The following is a 23,267-nucleotide window of genomic DNA, read 5'->3' as shown; positions in this document are numbered from 1 at the left end:
CCCCCCACTCACTCTAGTATCCCCCCACCACTCTGGCCCCCCGCTCACTCTAGCATCCCCCCACCACTCTGGCCCCCTGCTCACTCTAGTATCCCCCCACCACTCTGGCTCCCCACTCACTCTAGTATCCCCCCACCACTCTGGCCCCCCGCTCACTCTAGTATCCCCCCACCACTTTGGCCCCATGCTCAGTCTAGCATACCCTCACCACTCTAGCCCTCCACTCACTCTAGTATCCCCCCACCACTTTGGCCCCCCACTCACTCTAGCATCCCCCCACCACTCTAGCCCCCCACTCACTCTAGTATCCCCCCACCACTCTGGCCCCCCGCTCACTCTAGTATCCCCCCACCACTTTGGCCCCATGCTCAGTCCAGCATACCCTCACCACTCTAGCCCCCCACTCACTCTAGTATCCCCCCACCACTTTGGCCCCCCACTCACTCTAGCATCCCCCCACCACTCTAGCCCCCCACTCACTCTAGTATCCCCCCACCACTCTGGCCCCCCGCTCACTCTAGCATCCCCCCACCACTCTGGCCCCCTGCTCACTCTAGCATCCCCCCACCACTCTGGCCCCCTGCTCACTCTAGCATCCCCCCACCACTCTGGCCCCCCGCTCACTCTAGTATCCCCCCACCACTCTGGCCCCCCACTCACTCTAGTATCCCCCCACCACTCTGGCCCCCCGCTCACTCTAGTATCCCCCCACCACTTTGGCCCCCCACTCACTCTAGTATCCCCCCACCACTCTGGCCCCCCACTCACTCTAGTATCCCCCCACCACTTTGGCCCCCCACTCACTCTAGCATCCCCCCACCACTCTAGCCCCCCACTCACTCTAGTATCCCCCCACCACTCTGGCCCCCCGCTCACTCTAGCATCCCCCCACCACTCTGGCCCCCTGCTCACTCTAGCATCCCCCCACCACTCTGGCCCCCTGCTCACTCTAGCATCCCCCCACCACTCTGGCCCCCCGCTCACTCTAGTATCCCCCCACCACTCTGGCCCCCCACTCACTCTAGTATCCCCCCACCACTCTGGCCCCCCGCTCACTCTAGTATCCCCCCACCACTTTGGCCCCCCACTCACTCTAGTATCCCCCCACCACTCTGGCCCCCCGCTCACTCTAGTATCCCCCCACCACTTTGGCCCCCCACTCACTCTAGTATCCCCCCACCACTCTGGCCCCCCGCTCACTCTAGTATCCCCCCACCACTCTGGCCCCCTGCTCACTCTAGCATCCCCCCACCACTCTAGCCCCCCACTCACTCTAGTATCCCCCCACCACTCTGGCCCCCTGCTCACTCTAGCATCCCCCCACCACTCTAGCCCCCCTGCTCACTCTAGTATCCCCCCACCACTCTGGCCCCCCTGCTCACTCTAGTATCCCCCCACCACTCTGGCCCCCCGCTCACTCTAGTATCCCCCCACCACTCTGGCCCCCTGCTCACTCTAGCATCCCCCCACCACTCTAGCCCCCCACTCACTCTAGTATCCCCCCACCACTCTGGCCCCCTGCTCACTCTAGCATCCCCCCACCACTCTAGCCCCCCTGCTCACTCTAGTATCCCCCCACCACTCTGGCCCCCCTGCTCACTCTAGTATCCCCCCACCACTCTGGCCCCCTGCTCACTCTAGTATCCCCCCTCTCTAGCCTGTGACCACTACTCGGAAGCAGAAGGCAGCTTGAAGAGACCGGCGCGGCAGTGACTAAAGCGTAAACTTTTTTTACTCAGCAGCCACTGGCGTTTTAAAAATTAGCTGCCAGACATCCCCTTTAATGGTTTCCAGAGAAGTATCAGTCTGCAGTAAAGGGAGAGCTGTGGTGATGGAGACAGGATGTTTCGGACTATAAGGCTGGGTTCACAGGACAGATTTGACACGGAAATTTCGCGGCTTGGCCGCACCGAAAACCTGCTAGATTTCCGCAGGAGAGCCGCAGCTTCAAAGCCCACCGGATTTCGCCGTGGATTTTGGAGCGGTTCGGCCGCCGGCATTCCATTGCGGCTTTTCTCCCCATAAAGAGGAGTGAGGCCACAACAGAGGGAAAAAAAAAGAATGGACATGCTGCGGCCGTCAATTCCGCGCCGCATCACATGTTTTGTTCAGGTTTGCAGCGACGCATTGGCCGTAGCAAATCTCATCCACGTGGCTGGCTAATCCAAGCGGCATTGCCGCACACAAATCCGTCCCATGTGAACCCAACCGACGACACACCTGCTAAGCATGAGACAATCTTGCCAAAGAGCGACATTTCCTTAAAGATGAGGGAGGACTGTAAGGTGGATCGTATGGCCGTCCTGTCCAATGGGTTCTTTACGGTTAGTGCATCCAGGAGAGCAAGAACATTGTAACTGGCCGCATGACATTAGGAGTCAGTCACACGGCCGCCAGATATTAGAAGGGTCGCCAACACACTTAGCGTACCGCCGCTATGGGCTCCGCCAATGAAATGCCAATGCAGCATATGGCAATCACAGCAGGGGATCAGTAAGTCATCACTAGGGCAGGAAGAACTGAAGAAATAGGGGGCATGAAGGGGCAGGAAGAACTGAAGAACTAGGGGGCATAAAGGGGCAGGAAGAACTGAAGAAATAGGGGGCATGAAGGGGCAGGAAGAACTGAAGAAATAGGGGGCATGAAGTGGCAGGAAGAACTGAAGAAATAGGGGGCATGAAGTGGCAGGAAGAACTGAAGAAATAGGGGGCATGAAGGGGCAGGAAGAACTGAAGAAATAGGGGGCATGAAGGGGCAGGAAGAACTGAAGAAATAGGGGGCATGAAGGGGCAGGAAGAACTGAAGAAATAGGGGGCATGAAGTGGCAGGAAGAACTGAAGAAATAGGGGGCATGAAGGGGCAGGAAGAACGGAAGAAATAGGGGGCATGAAGTGGCAGGAAGAACTGAAGAACTAGGGGGCATGAAGGGGCAGGAAGAACTGAAGAACTAGGGGGCATGAAGGGGCAGGAAGAACGGAAGAAATAGGGGGCATGAAGTGGCAGGAAGAACTGAAGAAATAGGGGGCATAAAGGGGCAGGAAGAACTGAAGAAATAGGGGGCATGAAGGGGCAGGAAGAACTGAAGAACTAGGGGGCATGAAGGGGCAGGAAGAACTGAAGAAATAGGGGGCATGAAGGGGCAGGAAGAACTGAAGAAATAGGGGGCACGAAGGGGCAGGAAGCCGGTATTCTGCCCCGCAATGTTGTAGGCTGGTTGTGAAACTTTTAATGGAGTAGGAAAACCCCTTTAACCTCTACTTTAAGGGCGCCCACCCACTTGCGATTTTTTTTCCTGTGATGTTTTGCGTTTTTTCTCAAGAGCAATTAGTACAGAATGTGTTCCTGTCCATCTGGGTTTTTTTCCGTTTCGTGGGGTTTCTTCACATAGGAACTGTCAGTTGCATATGTCTCCTTATTTTTCTCTTAATGCACCCATGATTGTCAATGGAGGGCTGCAAAAAACGCAGCGAAAAAAGCGCAAAAAACGCTGCGGAAAACGCCGCGTTTTTCACGCGCGAGAATCGGCAATGCAAGTGGGTAGGCGCCCTTATGCAGGACTATCAGAGAATTAATTATGACCCTCAATTTTACCCCAGACTGCCAAGAAAAGGGAGAATGGAGTGAAATATAAACCCATTCTTCTACCCAAGGTCACCAGAGAAGGAGGCGCCGCCCGAGGTCACCAGAGAAGGAGGCGCCGCCCGAGGTCACCAGAGGAGGAGGCGCCGCCCGAGGTCACCAGAGGAGGAGGCGCCGCCCGAGGTCACCAGAGAAGGAGGCGCCGCCCGAGGTCACCAGAGAAGGAGGCGCCGCCCGAGGTCACCAGAGAAGGAGGCGCCGCCCGAGGTCACCAGAGAAGGAGGCGCCGCCCGAGGTCACCAGAGAAGGAGGCGCCGCCCGAGGTCACCAGAGAAGGAGGCGCCGCCCGAGGTCACCAGAGGAGGAGGCGCCGCCCGAGGTCACCAGAGAAGGAGGCGCCACCCGAGGTCACCAGAGGAGGAGGCGCTGCCCGAGGTCACCAGAGAAGGAGGCGCCGCCCGAGGTCACCAGAGGAGGAGGCGCCGCCCGAGGTCACCAGAGGAGGAGGCGCCGCCCGAGGTCACCAGAGAAGGAGGCGCCGCCCGAGGTCACCAGAGAAGGAGGCGCCGCCCGAGGTCACCAGAGAAGGAGGCGCCGCCCGAGGTCACCAGAGAAGGAGGCGCCGCCCGAGGTCACCAGAGAAGGAGGCGCTACCAGATATTAAAGGCGTTTTCCATATCATTTGAAGATAGGTGAACGGGAGGGAATATTGCAATACTTACCTAGTAGTCACCGACCGCAGCAGCGGGTTTGTGCGCTCATTACTGCTACATCAATGGACCGCCATCCACCGGAATTAGAATCTGCGCCGCAGTCCGTACCGTGTGAATGCTTCCAAGCGCAAATGTCACCTGACAGTGAATAAAGAGGTCACTCCTGGAAGCGGGATCGGGGTTATGACACGCAGGTGAGCCCCAATGGCTGCAGAGATCTGCGCTAAAACCTCGGATGACCGCGAGCTCCGCCTTACAGTGCAGGAAGGTGCTGATTCTGCCACTAAGAGGCAAGCAGAGCGGATAATTCTCCCATCAGGACAGAGTGGACACGTTTGCGTGGTGACTGCGTGTCGACGGCGCTTCCCCTCGTGGATGCGTGTAAATAGGCGCTGATGTAATTGCATAGAAAGAATTATAGGAGAGGAATGGCGGGATGCGTAGGTGGGAAATGTTTACGGGGAGGGGGGGCAAAAATGATCAAGTGAGAAAAATAAAATAGGGAGAACAAGTGGGGAAAGAGCCACAGCGCCACCTGCTGGCAGAAGCCGGGACTGCGGATATCAGGGGGCTCTGCAGCACCTTCTATGGAGGCCGTGTCCTTCAGAAGGCTTTACAGGGTTTGTAGCAGTCCTGGACTTTTGGCAAGGGGACTGCTTCATATTAGGGCACTGGTGTAACTATAGACGGTGCAGGGGATGCGGCTGCACCCGGGCCCAGGAGCCACAGGGGGCCCATAAGGCCTGTCTTCTCCATATAGGGAGCCCAGTACTATGAGTAAAGCATTATAGTTGGGGGCCCCGTTACAGGTTTTGCATTGGGGCCCAGGAGCTTCAAGTTACACCTCTGTATTAGGGGATTGGGGGTCTGCCGCTCTGTGGGACCCCTTATTAACTAGAGAGGAGAACTGATCAAACTGGAGTTTCTGCTCTGGGGGACTAATGTGTCCATGTAATACGAGGATATCTGCAGCAACTTGTTACCCCCCGGGACGCAGCACACAGGGGGCATATAGCACCAACATATCGCAGCACACAGGGGGCATATAGCACCAACATATCGCAGCACACAGGGGGCATATAGCACCAACATATCGCAGCACACAGGGGGCATATAGCACCAACATATCCTGCAGCACACAGGGGGCATATAGCACCAACATATCCTGCAGCACACAGGGGGCATATAGCACCAACATATCCTGCAGCACACAGGGGGCATATAGCACCAACATATCCTGCAGCACACAGGGGGCATATAGCACCAACATATCGCAGCACACAGGGGGCATATAGCACCAACATATCCTGCAGCACACAGGGGGCATATAGCACCAACATATCCTGCAGCACACAGGGGGCATATAGCACCAACATATCGCAGCACACAGGGGGCATATAGCACCAACATATCCTGCAGCACACAGGGGGCATATAGCACCAACATATCCTGCAGCACACAGGGGGCATATAGCACCAACATATCGCAGCACACAGGGGCATATAGCACCAACATATCGCAGCACACAGGGGGCATATAGCACCAACATATCCTGCAGCACACAGGGGGCATATAGCACCAACATATCCTGCAGCACACAGGGGGCATATAGCACCAACATATCGCAGCACACAGGGGGCATATAGCACCAACATATCGCAGCACACAGGGGGCATATAGCACCAACATATCCTGCAGCACACAGGGGGCATATAGCACCAACATATCCTGCAGCACACAGGGGGCATATAGCACCAACATATCCTGCAGCACACAGGGGGCATATAGCACCAACATATCGCAGCACACAGGGGGCATATAGCACCAACATATCGCAGCACACAGGGGGCATATAGCACCAACATATCCTGCAGCACATAGGGGGCATATAGCACCAACATATCCTGCAGCACACAGGGGGCATATAGCACCAACATATCCTGCAGCACACAGGGGGCATATAGCACCAACATATCCTGCAGCACACAGGGGGCATATAGCACCAACATATCCTGCAGCACACAGGGGGCATATAGCACCAACATATCCTGCAGCACACAGGGGGCATATAGCACCAACATATCCTGCAGCACACAGGGGGCATATAGCACCAACATATCCTGCAGCACACAGGGGGCATATAGCACCAACATATCCTGCAGCACACAGGGGGCATATAGCACCAACATATCCTGCAGCACACAGGGGGCATATAGCACCAACATATCGCAGCACACAGGGGGCATATAGCACCAACATATCCTGCAGCACACAGGGGGCATATAGCACCAACATATCCTGCAGCACACAGGGGGCATATAGCACCAACATATCGCAGCACACAGGGGGCATATAGCACCAACATATCGCAGCACACAGGGGCATATAGCACCAACATATCCTGCAGCACACAGGGGGCATATAGCACCAACATATCCTGCAGCACACAGGGGGCATATAGCACCAACATATCCTGCAGCACACAGGGGGCATATAGCACCAACATATCGCAGCACACAGGGGCATATAGCACCAACATATCGCAGCACACAGGGGGCATATAGCACCAACATATCCTGCAGCACATAGGGGGCATATAGCACCAACATATCCTGCAGCACACAGGGGGCATATAGCACCAACATATCCTGCAGCACACAGGGGGCATATAGCACCAACATATCCTGCAGCACACAGGGGGCATATAGCACCAACATATCCTGCAGCACACAGGGGGCATATAGCACCAACATATCCTGCAGCACACAGGGGGCATATAGCACCAACATATCCTGCAGCACACAGGGGGCATATAGCACCAACATATCCTGCAGCACACAGGGGGCATATAGCACCAACATATCCTGCAGCACACAGGGGGCATATAGCACCAACATATCCTGCAGCACACAGGGGGCATATAGCACCAACATATCGCAGCACACAGGGGGCATATAGCACCAACATATCCTGCAGCACACAGGGGGCATATAGCACCAACATATCCTGCAGCACACAGGGGGCATATAGCACCAACATATCCTGCAGCACACAGGGGGCATATAGCACCAACATATCCTGCAGCACACAGGGGGCATATAGCACCAACATATCGCAGCACACAGGGGGCATATAGCACCAACATATCGCAGCACACAGGGGGCATATAGCAGCAACATATCCTGCAGCACACAGGGGGCATATAGCACCAACATATCCTGCAGCACACAGGGGGCATATAGCACCAACATATCCTGCAGCACACAGGGGGCATATAGCACCAACATATCGCAGCACACAGGGGGCATATAGCACCAACATATCGCAGCACACAGGGGGCATATAGCACCAACATATCCTGCAGCACACAGGGGGCATATAGCACCAACATATCCTGCAGCACACAGGGGGCATATAGCACCAACATATCGCAGCACACAGGGGGCATATAGCACCAACATATCCTGCAGCACATAGGGGGCATATAGCACCAACATATCCTGCAGCACACAGGGGGCATATAGCACCAACATATCCTGCAGCACACAGGGGGCATATAGCACCAACATATCGCAGCACACAGGGGGCATATAGCACCAACATATCCTGCAGCACACAGGGGGCATATAGCACCAACATATCGCAGCACACAGGGGGCATATAGCAGCAACATATCCTGCAGCACACAGGGGGCATATAGCACCAACATATCCTGCAGCACACAGGGGGCATATAGCACCAACATATCCTGCAGCACACAGGGGGCATATAGCACCAACATATCGCAGCACACAGGGGGCATATAGCACCAACATATCGCAGCACACAGGGGGCATATAGCAGCAACATATCCTGCAGCACACAGGGGGCATATAGCACCAACATATCCTGCAGCGTTGTACAAAGACTGTCATCACTCATATCTGTGAAGCCCCACATAACACTCACGCCTGCGGGCATTTGATCCTACACACACTGAAGGTCCCCTTTTATTAAAGCCCCACCCTCTTTATCAGACCCCCCCCTGGCCCTCTCAGGATCGGCGCCCCCTGGATGGTAATTCCCCCCGTGACCCCGGAGTGCGACATAAAGTCACGTGACAAGTTTTCCGTGGATCAGTTTCAGTGTGAATCCACATTAGATGGAAGATCCAGCGATCGGAGCGACTTCCAGCGGGGCCGGTCACCGGGGCTAGACTAGCCGGGGGCTCACCGCCAACCGCGGGGGGGGTATCATCAGCGACTAGCCGGAGGCTCACCGCCAGCCGTGGGGGGGGGGGGGGGGGGGGTATCATCAGCGACTAGCCGGAGCCTCACCGCCAGCCGCGGGGGGGGGTATCATCAGCGACTAGCCGGGGGCTCACCGCCAGCCGCGGGGGGGGGGGGGGGGGTATCATCAGCGACTAGCCGGAGGCTCACCGCCAGCCGCGGGGGGGGGGGGGGGGGGGGTATCATCAGCGACTAGCCGGGGGCTCACCGCCAGCCGCGGGGGGGGGGGGGGGGTATCATCAGCGACTAGCCGGAGGCTCACCGCCAGCCGCCGGGGTTTTCTCGTGTAAGGACTCACATGAGTATTCGCTGCGTATTACACAGGTATTTTTACACGTTTTATACACGGCGCTGAAACCCCGTAGATTCATGTTGGACTTATATCACTGAGCAGCGGGAAAACATCTCCTGGTCAGATGGTCCAGATCTCTGCTGCTGATGGGAGGACAGAATTTGGCACAAGCAGCATGAATCGCTGACCCCTTCCTGTCAGAACATGTCAGCACCGCCGTCTAATCTGCGGCAGCTACAAGAAGCTTCCTGTCCGCAGGGGCCGGTATTCCTGCAGGAGGGTCTCATCACCAGGTGGGATCTACACCGCGACGACCTGCTGCACGCGTGAAGGGCGAAGGAGTCAGACGCCACGAGACGGGAGTAATAACGGGGCGGTCGGGGTAGACACAGGACTGATGAACGGTCGGACGCTCTGCAGTAACTCACTATCAGACTATTACAGGGTCTTACCGTGGGGTATGGGTGGGAGCAGAACACGGTGTACTTGCGGATAATGCCATTTAGTTTCAGAGGAGGGAGCCAGGACACGTAGACGATGGAGGCGGAGGCCGCGGCCGCTTTCACTCCCGCTGTGGGACCTGGAACTGGAATGGAGAGACATATGAGAATGTGGATGAGACAAGTCCATAGTCTACAGCATGTGGATAGAAGGTGTCGGGCTTCACAGCTGCGGCGCTTCTGTAGTGCACAGCGTCACGTAACTGTCCAGGAATCCGCATCTCAGGCGTCTTCTATGTGAATAAGGGAGATGGAACAATACCTCTGCGGCGCCACCTATTGGGTATATTCGGTGGTTCAGCGATAATCTACCGGCTGCTGAGGGCATTCAACATATAGATATCTCCAGGATAGGAGACAGGCATATTAGTGAGATGCTGCTGCCCTCTGCTGGTCGCTGCTGGAAGAGCTACTGCTGCGTCTTGGTAGAAAGCACGATAACAAAGTCAACTGTGACTCCAATCCACAACAGTGTAACACGTGTAGCATCCAGTACCGTGTGATATGTAATACCATGTAACATCCAGTACCGTGTGATATGTAATACCATGTAACATCCAGTACCGTGTGATATGTAATACCGTGTAACATCCAGTACCGTGTGATATGTAATACCGTGTAACATCCAGTACCGTGTGATATGTAATACAGTGTCACATCCAACACCGTGTGATATGTAATACCATGTAACATCCAGTACCGTGTGATATGTAATACCATGTAACATCCAGTACCGTGTGATATGTAATACCATGTAACATCCAGTACCGTGTGATATGTAATACCATGTAACATCCAGTACCGTGTGATATGTAATACCATGTAACATCCAGTACCGTGTGATATGTAATACCATGTAACATCCAGTACCGTGTGATATGTAATACAGTGTCACATCCAACACCGTGTGATATGTAATACCATGTAACATCCAGTACCGTGTGATATGTAATACCATGTAACATCCAGTACCGTGTGATATGTAATACCATGTAACATCCAGTACCGTGTGATATGTAATACAGTGTCACATCCAACACCGTGTGATATGTAATACCATGTAACATCCAGTACCGCGTGATATGTAATACCATGTAACATCCAGTACCGTGTGATATGTAATACCATGTAACATCCAGTACCGTGTGATATGTAATACCATGTAACATCCAGTACCATGTGATATGTAATACCATGTAACATCCAGTACCATGTGATATGTAATACCATGTAACATCCAGTACCATGTGATATGTAATACCATGTAACATCCAGTACCATGTGATATGTAATACCATGTAACATCCAGTACCGCGTGATATGTAATACCATGTAACATCCAGTACCGTGTGATATGTAATACCATGTAACATCCAGTACCGTGTGATATGTAATACCATGTAACATCCAGTACCATGTGATATGTAATACCATGTAACATCCAGTACCATGTGATATGTAATACCATGTAACATCCAGTACCATGTGATATGTAATACCATGTAACATCCAGTACCGCGTGATATGTAATACCATGTAACATCCAGTACCGTGTGATATGTAATACCATGTAACATCCAGTACCGCGTGATATGTAATACCATGTAACATCCAGTACCGTGCGATATGTAATACCATGTAACATCCAGTACCGTGTGATATGTAATACCATGTAACATCCAGTACCGCGTGATATGTAATACCATGTAACATCCAGTACCGTGTGATATGTAATACCATGTAACATCCAGTACCGTGTGATATGTAATACCATGTAACATCCAGTACCGTGTGATATGTAATACAGTGTCACATCCAACACCGTGTGATATGTAATACCATGTAACATCCAGTACCGTGTGATATGTAATACCATGTAACATCCAGTACCGTGTGATATGTAATACCATGTAACATCCAGTACCGTGTGATATGTAATACCATGTAACATCCAGTACCGTGTGATATGTAATACAGTGTCACATCCAACACCGTGTGATATGTAATACCATGTAACATCCAGTACCGTGTGATATGTAATGCAGTGTCACATCCAACACCGTGTGATATGTAATACCATGTAACATCCAGTACCATGTGATATGTAATACCATGTAACATCCAGTACCATGTGATATGTAATACCATGTAACATCCAGTACCATGTGATATGTAATACCATGTAACATCCAGTACCATGTGATATGTAATACCATGTAACATCCAGTACCGCGTGATATGTAATACCATGTAACATCCAGTACCGTGTGATATGTAATACCATGTAACATCCAGTACCGCGTGATATGTAATACCATGTAACATCCAGTACCGTGTGATATGTAATACCATGTAACATCCAGTACCGTGTGATATGTAATACCGTGTAACATCCAGTACCGTGTGATATGTAATACAGTGTCACATCCAACACCGTGTGATATGTAATACCGTGTAACATCCAGTACCGTGTGATATGTAATACCATGTAACATCCAGTACCGTGTGATATGTAATACCATGTAACATCCAGTACCGCGTGATATGTAATACCATGTAACATCCAGTACCGCGTGATATGTAATACCGTGTAACATCCAGTACCGTGTGATATGTAATACCATGTAACATCCAGTACCGTGTGATATGTAATACCATGTAACATCCAGTACCGCGTGATATGTAATACCATGTAACATCCAGTACCGTGTGATATGTAATACCGTGTAACATCCAGTACCGTGTGATATGTAATACAGTGTCACATCCAACACCGTGTGATATGTAATACCATGTAACATCCAGTACCGTGTGATATGTAATACCATGTAACATCCAGTACCGTGTGATATGTAATACCATGTAACATCCAGTACCGTGTGATATGTAATACAGTGTCACATCCAACACCGTGTGATATGTAATACCATGTAACATCCAGTACCGCGTGATATGTAATACCATGTAACATCCAGTACCGTGTGATATGTAATACCATGTAACATCCAGTACCGTGTGATATGTAATACAGTGTCACATCCAACACCGTGTGATATGTAATACCATGTAACATCCAGTACCGTGTGATATGTAATACCATGTAACATCCAGTACCGTGTGATATGTAATACCATGTAACATCCAGTACCGTGTGATATGTAATACAGTGTCACATCCAACACCGTGTGATATGTAATACCATGTAACATCCAGTACCGCGTGATATGTAATACCATGTAACATCCAGTACCGTGTGATATGTAATACCATGTAACATCCAGTACCGTGTGATATGTAATACCATGTAACATCCAGTACCATGTGATATGTAATACCATGTAACATCCAGTACCATGTGATATGTAATACCATGTAACATCCAGTACCATGTGATATGTAATACCATGTAACATCCAGTACCATGTGATATGTAATACCATGTAACATCCAGTACCGCGTGATATGTAATACCATGTAACATCCAGTACCGTGTGATATGTAATACCATGTAACATCCAGTACCGTGTGATATGTAATACCATGTAACATCCAGTACCATGTGATATGTAATACCATGTAACATCCAGTACCATGTGATATGTAATACCATGTAACATCCAGTACCATGTGATATGTAATACCATGTAACATCCAGTACCGCGTGATATGTAATACCATGTAACATCCAGTACCGTGTGATATGTAATACCATGTAACATCCAGTACCGCGTGATATGTAATACCATGTAACATCCAGTACCGTGTGATATGTAATACCATGTAACATCCAGTACCGTGTGATATGTAATACCATGTAACATCCAGTACCGCGTGATATGTAATACCATGTAACATCCAGTACCGTGTGATATGTAATACCATGTAACATCCAGTACCGTGTGATATGTAATACCATGTAACATCCAGTACCGTGTGATATGTAATACAGTGTCACATCCAACACCGTGTGATATGTAATACCATGTAACATCCAGTACCGTGTGATATGTAATACCATGTAACATCCAGTACCGTGTGATATGTAATACCATGTAACATCCAGTACCGTGTGATATGTAATACCATGTAACATCCAGTACCGTGTGATATGTAATACAGTGTCACATCCAACACCGTGTGATATGTAATACCATGTAACATCCAGTACCGTGTGATATGTAATGCAGTGTCACATCCAACACCGTGTGATATGTAATACCATGTAACATCCAGTACCATGTGATATGTAATACCATGTAACATCCAGTACCATGTGATATGTAATACCATGTAACATCCAGTACCATGTGATATGTAATACCATGTAACATCCAGTACCATGTGATATGTAATACCATGTAACATCCAGTACCGCGTGATATGTAATACCATGTAACATCCAGTACCGTGTGATATGTAATACCATGTAACATCCAGTACCGCGTGATATGTAATACCATGTAACATCCAGTACCGTGTGATATGTAATACCATGTAACATCCAGTACCGTGTGATATGTAATACCGTGTAACATCCAGTACCGTGTGATATGTAATACAGTGTCACATCCAACACCGTGTGATATGTAATACCGTGTAACATCCAGTACCGTGTGATATGTAATACCATGTAACATCCAGTACCGTGTGATATGTAATACCATGTAACATCCAGTACCGCGTGATATGTAATACCATGTAACATCCAGTACCGCGTGATATGTAATACCGTGTAACATCCAGTACCGTGTGATATGTAATACCATGTAACATCCAGTACCGTGTGATATGTAATACCATGTAACATCCAGTACCGCGTGATATGTAATACCATGTAACATCCAGTACCGTGTGATATGTAATACCGTGTAACATCCAGTACCGTGTGATATGTAATACAGTGTAACATCCAGTATTGTGTAGCATCCAATAATGTGGCCCCGGGCCATCAGTGCGCCATTTCTGGCACCCCTGGAAAACAGCGGCCGCTACAGAGCAAATGTAGAATTACAAGAACGGTCATCCAGTAGGAAGGACGCCGCTCTTACAGAGGCTCTCTGGGTCATAGAGGCGTACCGCAGGGGTGCTCTACGACATCCGTGTGCCCTGCAGCATTACACTGAGCCTGAGATACATTGTATCTTGAGCGCAGTCCTCGCATTCTACATCTGGATGCAGTGGGAGGATGGCCAGAAAGTAGAGGATTCCCAAACTCAGTGTGTCGCCCTCCACAGGCCTCTGCAGGCTCTGCAATCACTGCATAAAGAAAAGTTCTGCAACACCCAGATTTCAGTTCATTGCTGTTTTCAAGATCTGTGCTTGCTGTCAGTAGGCAAACTCTTCCTGATTACCTCCAACTGGAGGTGTATTTTCACCGCTAATTGAGGGACGCGCAAACGCCTTCATAGAATCATAAACTAATAGAAGAGAGTTGGGAGGGTCCTCCGGGGTCATCGGGTCCGACCCCCTGCTCAGTGCAGGATTGACTAAATCATCCCAGACAGATGTCTGTCCAGCCTTTGTTTGAACACTTCCATTAAAGAACTCCCCACCTTCTGTGGCAACCTGTTCCACTCATTGATCCCCTCACTGTCTAATATCTAATCTGTGTCTCCTCCCTTTCAGTTTCATCCCATTGCTTCTAGTCTTTCCTTGTACAGATGAGAATAGGGCTGATCCCTCTGCACTGTGACAGCCCTTCAGGTATTTGTAGACAGCTATTAAGTCTCCTCTCAGCCTTCTCTTCTGCTAAACATTCCCAGATCCTTTAACCGTTCCTCATAGGACATGATTTGCAGACCGCTCACCATCTTGGTAACTCTTCACTGAACTTGCTCCAGTTTGTCAATGTCTTTAATAAAGTGGGGTGCCCAGAACTGGACCCAGTATTCCAGATGAGGTCTGACTAAGGAAGAGTAGAGGGGGATAATGACCTCATGTGATCTACACTCTATGCTTCTCTTAATACATTCCAGAATTGTTTGCCTTTTTGGCTGCTGCATCACATTGTTGACTCATGTTCAGTCTATGATCTATTAGTATACCCAAGTCTTTTTCACATGTGCTGCTGCTTAGCCCAATTCCTCCCATTCTTTATCTGCTTTCTTCATTTTTCTTGCCCAGATGTAGGACTTTGCATTTCTCCTTGTTAAATACCATTCTGTTAGTCGCTGACCACTGTGCAAGCTTTTCTAGATCTTTCTGAATCCTCTCTCTCTTCCCTAGTGTTAGCTATCCCTCCTGGCTTTGTGTCATCAGCAAAATTGCGTCTTGCTGAAACAGACCCGTTATTTTAAATGGGTCTATTTCTATGTGTTCTATTTCTCTCTCGCAGCTTTGCAAACTGCAGTAATTCTGCAGACAAGTCGCCCGCTATTTCCTGCGGCTGAGTTCGCATCACACTCGCTCGTACGTGAGCGCCGGCCACTTCTAAGATTGTCCAATTGAAATAACATGTATGCAAATCTCTGTCACGGCGCCTGGTTTTTCTCGCACATTTACGAGTTTCTTGGGCCGTTGTCGCACTCGCCCGTCCAGCCAGATATGCAACCCTGGTGCTCTATAACAAGTCAAGGTGCGCTTCAGCCTCTGCTATTATCCATTGACAACAAGCAGAGATATTGAAAATGTTGAGGATTTGAAACACACAGTTAGAAATTTGCAGAACCTTCCGATGCGCAAAGCGTGGATTTACACAAATGATAATTCTGTGCGATTTCAATATGGAAGGAGCTCGCGGGGGGAAAGGGCCCGCTCATCTCGGTGCGTTTATACACACAGGCAGGTCCTGCTTTGGGGGATTCTTGTTCAAGAAGTGAACATTATTTTCTATGGCAGCCCCCATGCAGCAATCATGCCGTCCTCATACAGCCCCAATGCAGCCCCCATGCAGCTCTCATATAATCCCCATGCCGTCCTCATACAGCCCCCATGCAGCTCTCATATAATCCCCATGCCGTCCTCATACAGCCCCCATGCTGCTCTCATATAATCCCCATGCCGTCCTCATACAGCCCCCATGCAGCTCTCATATAATCCCCATGCCGTCCTCATACAGCCCCCATGCAGCTCTCATATAATCCCCATGCCGTCCTCATACAGCCCCCATGCAGCTCTCATATAATCCCCATGCCGTCCTCATACAGCCCCCATGCTGCTCTCATATAATCCCCATGCCGTCCTCATACAGCCCCCATGCAGCTCTCATATAATCCCCATGCCGTCCTCATACAGCCCCCATGCTGCTCTCATATAATCCCCATGCCGTCCTCATACAGCCCCCATGCAGCTCTCATATAATCCCCATGCCGTCCTCATACAGCCCCCATGCTGCTCTCATATAATCCCCATGCCGTCCTCATACAGCCCCCATGCAGCTCTCATATAATCCCCATGCCGTCCTCATACAGCCCCCATGCTGCTCTCATATAATCCCCATGCCGTCCTCATACAGCCCCCATACAGCCCCCATACAGCACCTATGCTGTCCTCATACAGTCCACATGCTGCTCTCATGCAGTCCCCATGCTGTCCTTATACAGCCCCCATGCAGCACCCATGCTGCTCTCATACAGCCCCCATGCAGCATCCACGCCGTCCTCATAACAGCCCATGCGATTTACATAAGGTCCCCATGCAGTTCTCATGCAGTCCTCATATAGTCCCCATACAGCCCCCATACCGTCCACATACAGTCCCCATGCAGTTCCCACAAAGTCCCCATACAGTCCCATGGGAGTGTGATGCTTCCCTCCTCCATTCTAACTATAGGAACCACGTGCGTGACGAATGTGTTAGAAATACAGGATTCCCATGGATGCAAACAGCAAAACGCAGGAGAAGTCAGATGTTTAGAGGCTACATGGCGTGCACCCATCCAGGGGAGCAGCTGACTGTGAATGGCGTATGTCATGTGACTTCTGCCACGGGCCGCAGACCGTGGCGCCCTGTGAAGGGCGTATGTCATGTGACTTCTGCCACGGGCCGCAGACCGTGGCGCCCTGTGAATGGCGTATGTCATGTGACGTCTGCCACAGGCCGCAGACCGTGGCGCCCTGTGAATGGCGTATGTCATGTGACTTCTGCCATGGGCCGCAGACCGTGGCGCCCTGTGAATGGCGTATGTCATGTGACTTCTGCCATGGGCCGCAGACCGTGGCGCCCTGTGAATGGCGTATGTCATGTGACTTCTGCCATGGGCCGCAGACCGTGGCGCCCTGTGAAGGGCGTATGTCATGTGACTTCTGCCACGGGCCGCAGACCGTGGCGCCCTGTGAATGGCGTATGTCATGTGACTTCTGCCACGGGCCGCAGACCGTGGCGCCCTGTGAAGGGCGTATGTCATGTGACTTCTGCCACGGGCCGCAGACCGTGGCGCCCTGTGAATGGCGTATGTCATGTGACGTCTGCCACAGGCCGCAGACCGTGGCGCCCTGTGAATGGCGTATGTCATGTGACGTCTGCCACGGGCCGCAGACCGTGGCGCCCTGTGAATGGCGTATGTCATGTGACTTCTGCCATGGGCCGCAGACCGTGGCGCCCTGTGAATGGCGTATGTCATGTGACTTCTGCCATGGGCCGCAGACCGTGGCGCCCTGTGAAGGGCGTATGTCATGTGACTTCTGCCACGGGCCGCAGACCGTGGCGCCCTGTGAATGGCGTATGTCATGTGACTTCTGCCACGGGCCGCAGACCGTGGCGCCCTGTGAATGGCGTATGTCATGTGACTTCTGCCACGGGCCGCAGACCGTGGCGCCCTGTGAATGGCGTATGTCATGTGACTTCTGCCACGGGCCGCAGACCGTGGCGCCCTGTGAAGGGCGTATGTCATGTGACTTCTGCCATGGGCTGCAGACCGTGGCGTCCTGTGAATGGCGTATGTCATGTGACTTCTGCCACGGGCCGCAGACCGTGGCGCCCTGTGAATGGCGTATGTCATGTGACTTCTGCCACGGGCCGCAGACCGTGGCGCCCTGTGAAGGGCGTATGTCATGTGACTTCTGCCACGGGCCGCAGACCGTGGCGCCCTGTGAAGGGCGTATGTCATGTGACTTCTGCCACGGGCCGCAGACCGTGGCGCCCTGCGAAGGGCGTATGTCATGTGACTTCTGCCACGGGCCGCAGACCGTGGCGCCCTGCGAAGGGCGTATGTCATGTGACTTCTGCCACGGGCCACAGACCGTGGCACCCTGCGAAGGGCGTATGTCATGTGACTTCTGCCACGGGCCACAGACCGTGGCGCCCTGTGAAAGGCGTATGTCATGTGACTTCTGCCACGGGCCGCAGACCGTGGCGCCCTGTGAATGGTGTATGTCATGTGACTTCTGCCACGGGCCACAGACCGTGGCGCCCTGTGAATGGTGTATGTCATGTGACTTCTGCCATGGGCCGCAGACCGTGGCGCCCTGTGAATGGCGTATGTCATGTGACTTCTGCCACGGGCCGCAGACCGTGGCGCCCTGTGAATGGCGTATGTCATGTGACTTCTGCCACGGGCCGCAGACCGTGGCGCCCTGTGAATGGCGTATGTCATGTGACTTCTGCCACGGGCCGCAGACCGTGGCGCCCTGTGAATGGTGTATATCATGTGACTTCTGCCATGGGCCGCAGACCGTGGCGCCCCTTGAATGGCGTATGTCATGTGACTTCTGCCATGGGCCGCAGACCGTGGCGCCCTGTGAATGGTGTATGTCATGTGACTTCTGCCATGGGCCGCAGACCGTGGCGCCCTGTGAAGGGCGTATGTCATGTGACTTCTGCCATGGGCCGCAGACCGTGGCGCCCTGTGAAGGGCGTATGTCATGTGACTTCTGCCACGGGCCGCAGACCGTGGCGCCCTGTGAATGGCGTATGTCATGTGACTTCTGCCACGGGCCGCAGACCGTGGCGCCCTGTGAATGGCGTATGTCATGTGACTTCTGCCACGGGCCGCAGACCGTGGCGCCCTGTGAAGGGCGTATGTCATGTGACTTCTGCCACGGGCCGCAGACCGTGGCGCCCTGCGAAGGGCGTATGTCATGTGACTTCTGCCACGGGCCGCAGACCGTGGCGCCCTGCGAAGGGCGTATGTCATGTGACTTCTGCCACGGGCCACAGACCGTGGCACCCTGCGAAGGGCGTATGTCATGTGACTTCTGCCACGGGCCACAGACCGTGGCGCCCTGTGAAAGGCGTATGTCATGTGACTTCTGCCACGGGCCGCAGACCGTGGCGCCCTGTGAATGGTGTATGTCATGTGACTTCTGCCACGGGCCACAGACCGTGGCGCCCTGTGAATGGTGTATGTCATGTGACTTCTGCCATGGGCCGCAGACCGTGGCGCCCTGTGAATGGCGTATGTCATGTGACTTCTGCCACGGGCCGCAGACCGTGGCGCCCTGTGAATGGCGTATGTCATGTGACTTCTGCCACGGGCCGCAGACCGTGGCGCCCTGTGAATGGCGTATGTCATGTGACTTCTGCCACGGGCCGCAGACCGTGGCGCCCTGTGAATGGTGTATGTCATGTGACTTCTGCCATGGGCCGCAGACCGTGGCGCCCTGTGAATGGCGTATGTCATGTGACTTCTGCCATGGGCCGCAGACCGTGGCGCCCTGTGAATGGTGTATGTCATGTGACTTCTGCCATGGGCCGCAGACCGTGGCGCCCTGTGAATGGCGTATGTCATGTGACTTCTGCCATGGGCCGCAGACCGTGGCGCCCTGTGAAGGGCGTATGTCATGTGACTTCTGCCACGGGCCGCAGACCGTGGCGCCCTGTGAATGGCGTATGTCATGTGACTTCTGCCACGGGCCGCAGACCGTGGCGCCCTGTGAAGGGCGTATGTCATGTGACTTCTGCCATGGGCTGCAGACCGTGGCGTCCTGTGAATGGCGTATGTCATGTGACTTCTGCCACGGGCCGCAGACCGTGGCGCCCTGTGAATGGCGTATGTCATGTGACTTCTGCCACGGGCCGCAGACCGTGGCGCCCTGTGAAGGGCGTATGTCATGTGACTTCTGCCATGGGCCGCAGACCGTGGCGCCCTGTGAATGGTGTATGTCATGTGACTTCTGCCACGGGCCGCAGACCGTGGCGCCCTGTGAAGGGCGTATGTCATGTGACGTCTGCCACGGGCCGCTTTCGCCCTGTGAATGGCGTATGTCATGTGACTTCTGCCACGGGCCGCAGACCGTGGCGCCCTGTGAATGGCGTATGTCATGTGACTTCTGCCACGGGCCGCAGACCGTGGCGCCCTGTGAAGGGCGTATGTCATGTGACTTCTGCCATGGGCCGCAGACCGTGGCGCCCTGTGAATGGTGTATGTCATGTGACTTCTGCCACGGGCCGCAGACCGTGGCGCCCTGTGAATGGCGTATGTCATGTGACGTCTGCCACGGGCCGCTTTCGCCCTGTGATACCCATTGCTTTGTGATATTGCGCTGACTTAGTGGCTCTTACCATCCTCCTTGGTTCTGACAAATATCTGCTCGCTGCGGACGCCGTCGCCGGCCCGCGTGAACGCCAGCACCTGGATGCTGTAGTTGGTGTACTTCTCCAGGCTCTCCAGCTCCAGTAAGGGCTGCGTTGTGGTTACGTTTTTGATTTCACCAAGTTCTGGAAGGAGGAGACACAATAAGGAAAGGTCAGCGACGTCTCAGGACCGGAGAGTTGGCGCTTATGTTTGGTCATTTGTCCCCGCCTTCTAAGCGCCTTCTTCATCCTCCCATTGGCCCGTTGGGTTTCATGTTTCAGTAGTCATGGTAACGCACAGAAAGACTCTTACAAATGTTTAAGTGGGGAGAAGTTTTTTAAAGATGTAACTGCGAGGGACGAGGTGGTGTTCGTATTTACAGCGCAGTAAGATGACGTTCGCACTTCGCCCCGCGGGTCGGCGGGATGACCGCCATACCGTTATATTGTTTTTAATGATTGTTAAACATGACTTGCTCCCGTCGCCGCACTCTGAGACCCGGAACCTTGGAATTGTCTCAGTAATTTTGCTGCGTGACGGCTCGTTGGTCGCGGAATAAGCCGCAATTTTTATTACCACCATTCGGGGAAGTTCCGTCTTTTCGATCTCTCTGGGATTTAAGAAAAAAAATAAAAAACAATTCCGACATTTCATCCTTTATCTGTCTGGGATAAAAGGGCTGCAATGTTCAAATAGCGCAGACTTTTCCGGACGCGGCGATGTCACACGTGGGCTTTTTTACTGCTAATAGACTTTCTTACATCTTGTTTTTTACGCTTTTATTTAGTTCCCACAAAGGATTTGAACTTGGGATCATTTGTACTATATGCTGCAGTACTTCAGTATTGCAGTATATACAGTTAGGGTCAGAAATATTTGGACAGTAACACAATTTTCGCGAGTTGGGCTCTGCATGCCACCGCATTGGATTTGAAATGAAGCCTCTACAACAGAATTCAAGTGCAGATTGTAACGTTTAATTTAAAGGGTTGAACAAAAATATCTGATAGAAAATGTAGGAATTGTACCCATTTCTTTACAAACACTCCACATTTTAGGAGCTCAAAAGTAATTGGACAAATAAACATAACCCAAACAACATATTTTTTTTCCAATATTTTGTTGCGAATCCTTTGGAGGCAATCACTGCCTTAAGTCTGGAACCCATGGACATCACCAAACGCTGGGTTTCCTCCTTCTTAATGCTTTGCCAGGCCTTTACAGCCGCAGCCTTCAGGTCTTGCTTGTTTGTGGGTCTTTCCGTCTGAAGTCTGGATTTGAGCAAGTGAAATGCAGGCTCAATTGGGTTAAGATCTGGTGATTGACTTGGCCATTGCAGAATGTTCCACTTTTTTGCACTCATGAACTCCTGGGTAGCTTTGGCTGTATGCTTGGGGTCATTGTCCATCTGTACTGTGAAGCGCCGTCCGAATCTGGGCTGACAGTATATCCCGGTACACTTCAGAATTCATCCGGCTACTCTTGTCTGCTGTTATGTCATCAATAAACACAAGTGACCCAGTGCCATTGAAAGCCATGCATGCCCATGCCATCACGTTGCCTCCACCATGTTTTACAGAGGATGTGGTGTGCCTTGGATCATGTGCCGTTCCCTTTCTTCTTCCCATCATTCTGGTACAGGTTGATCTTTGTCTCATCTGTCCATAGAATACTTTTCCAGAACTGGGCTGGCTTCTTGAGGTGTTTTTCGGCAAATGTAACTCTGGCCTGTCTATTTTTGGAATTGATGAATGGTTTGCATCTAGATGTGAACCCTTTGTATTTACTTTCATGGAGTCTTCTCTTTACTGTTGACTTAGAGACAGATACACCTACTTCCCTGAGAGTGTTCTGGACTTCAGTTGATGTTGTGAACGGGTTCTTCTTCACCAAAGAAAGTATGCGGCGATCATCCACCACCGTTGTCTTCCGTGGACGCCCAGGCCTTTTTGAGTTCCCAAGCTCACCAGTGAATTCCTTTTTTCTCAGAATGTACCCGACTGTTGATTTTGCTACTCCAAGCATGTCTGCTATCTCTCTGATGGATTTTTTTCTTTTTTTTCAGCCTCAGGATGTTCTGCTTCACCTCAATTGAGAGTTCCTTTGACCGCATGTTGTCTGGTCACAGCAACAGCTTCCAAATCCAAAACCGCACACCTGGAATCAACCCCAGACCTTTTAACTACTTAATTGATTACAGGTTAACGAGGGAGACGCCTTCTGAGTTAATTGCAGCCCTTAGAGTCCATTGTCCAATTACTTTTGGTCCCTTGAAAAAGAGGAGGCTATCCATTACAGAGCTATGATTCCTAAACCCTTTCTCCGATTTGGATGTGGAAACTCTCATATTGCAGCTGGGAGTGTGCACCTTCAGCCCATATTATATATATAATTGTATTTCTGAACATGTTTTTGTAAACAGCTAAAATAACAAAACTTGTGTCACTGTCCAAATATTTCTGG

General features: G+C 51.7%; 1 protein-coding gene across 1 annotated transcript in view; it reads right to left on the bottom strand.

The window, feature by feature from the left end:
• Positions 1–23,267, bottom strand: part of DSCAM (DS cell adhesion molecule) — a 740,634-nt gene that overhangs the window by 363,567 nt on the left and 353,800 nt on the right. The window contains exons 19-20 of the mRNA XM_066598936.1: positions 20,792–20,947; positions 9,305–9,438 (exon numbers count right to left, since the gene is read on the bottom strand). Coding sequence (XP_066455033.1) covers positions 9,305–9,438; positions 20,792–20,947 — 290 coding nt within the window. The remainder of the gene's footprint in view (positions 1–9,304; positions 9,439–20,791; positions 20,948–23,267) is intronic.

This window comes from Eleutherodactylus coqui, chromosome 4, assembly GCF_035609145.1.
Source record: "Eleutherodactylus coqui strain aEleCoq1 chromosome 4, aEleCoq1.hap1, whole genome shotgun sequence".
Taxonomy (NCBI): Eukaryota; Metazoa; Chordata; class Amphibia; order Anura; family Eleutherodactylidae; genus Eleutherodactylus; species Eleutherodactylus coqui.
The sequence above is the reverse complement of the archived record's forward strand: the minus strand, read 5'-3'. Positions and strand labels throughout refer to the sequence as shown.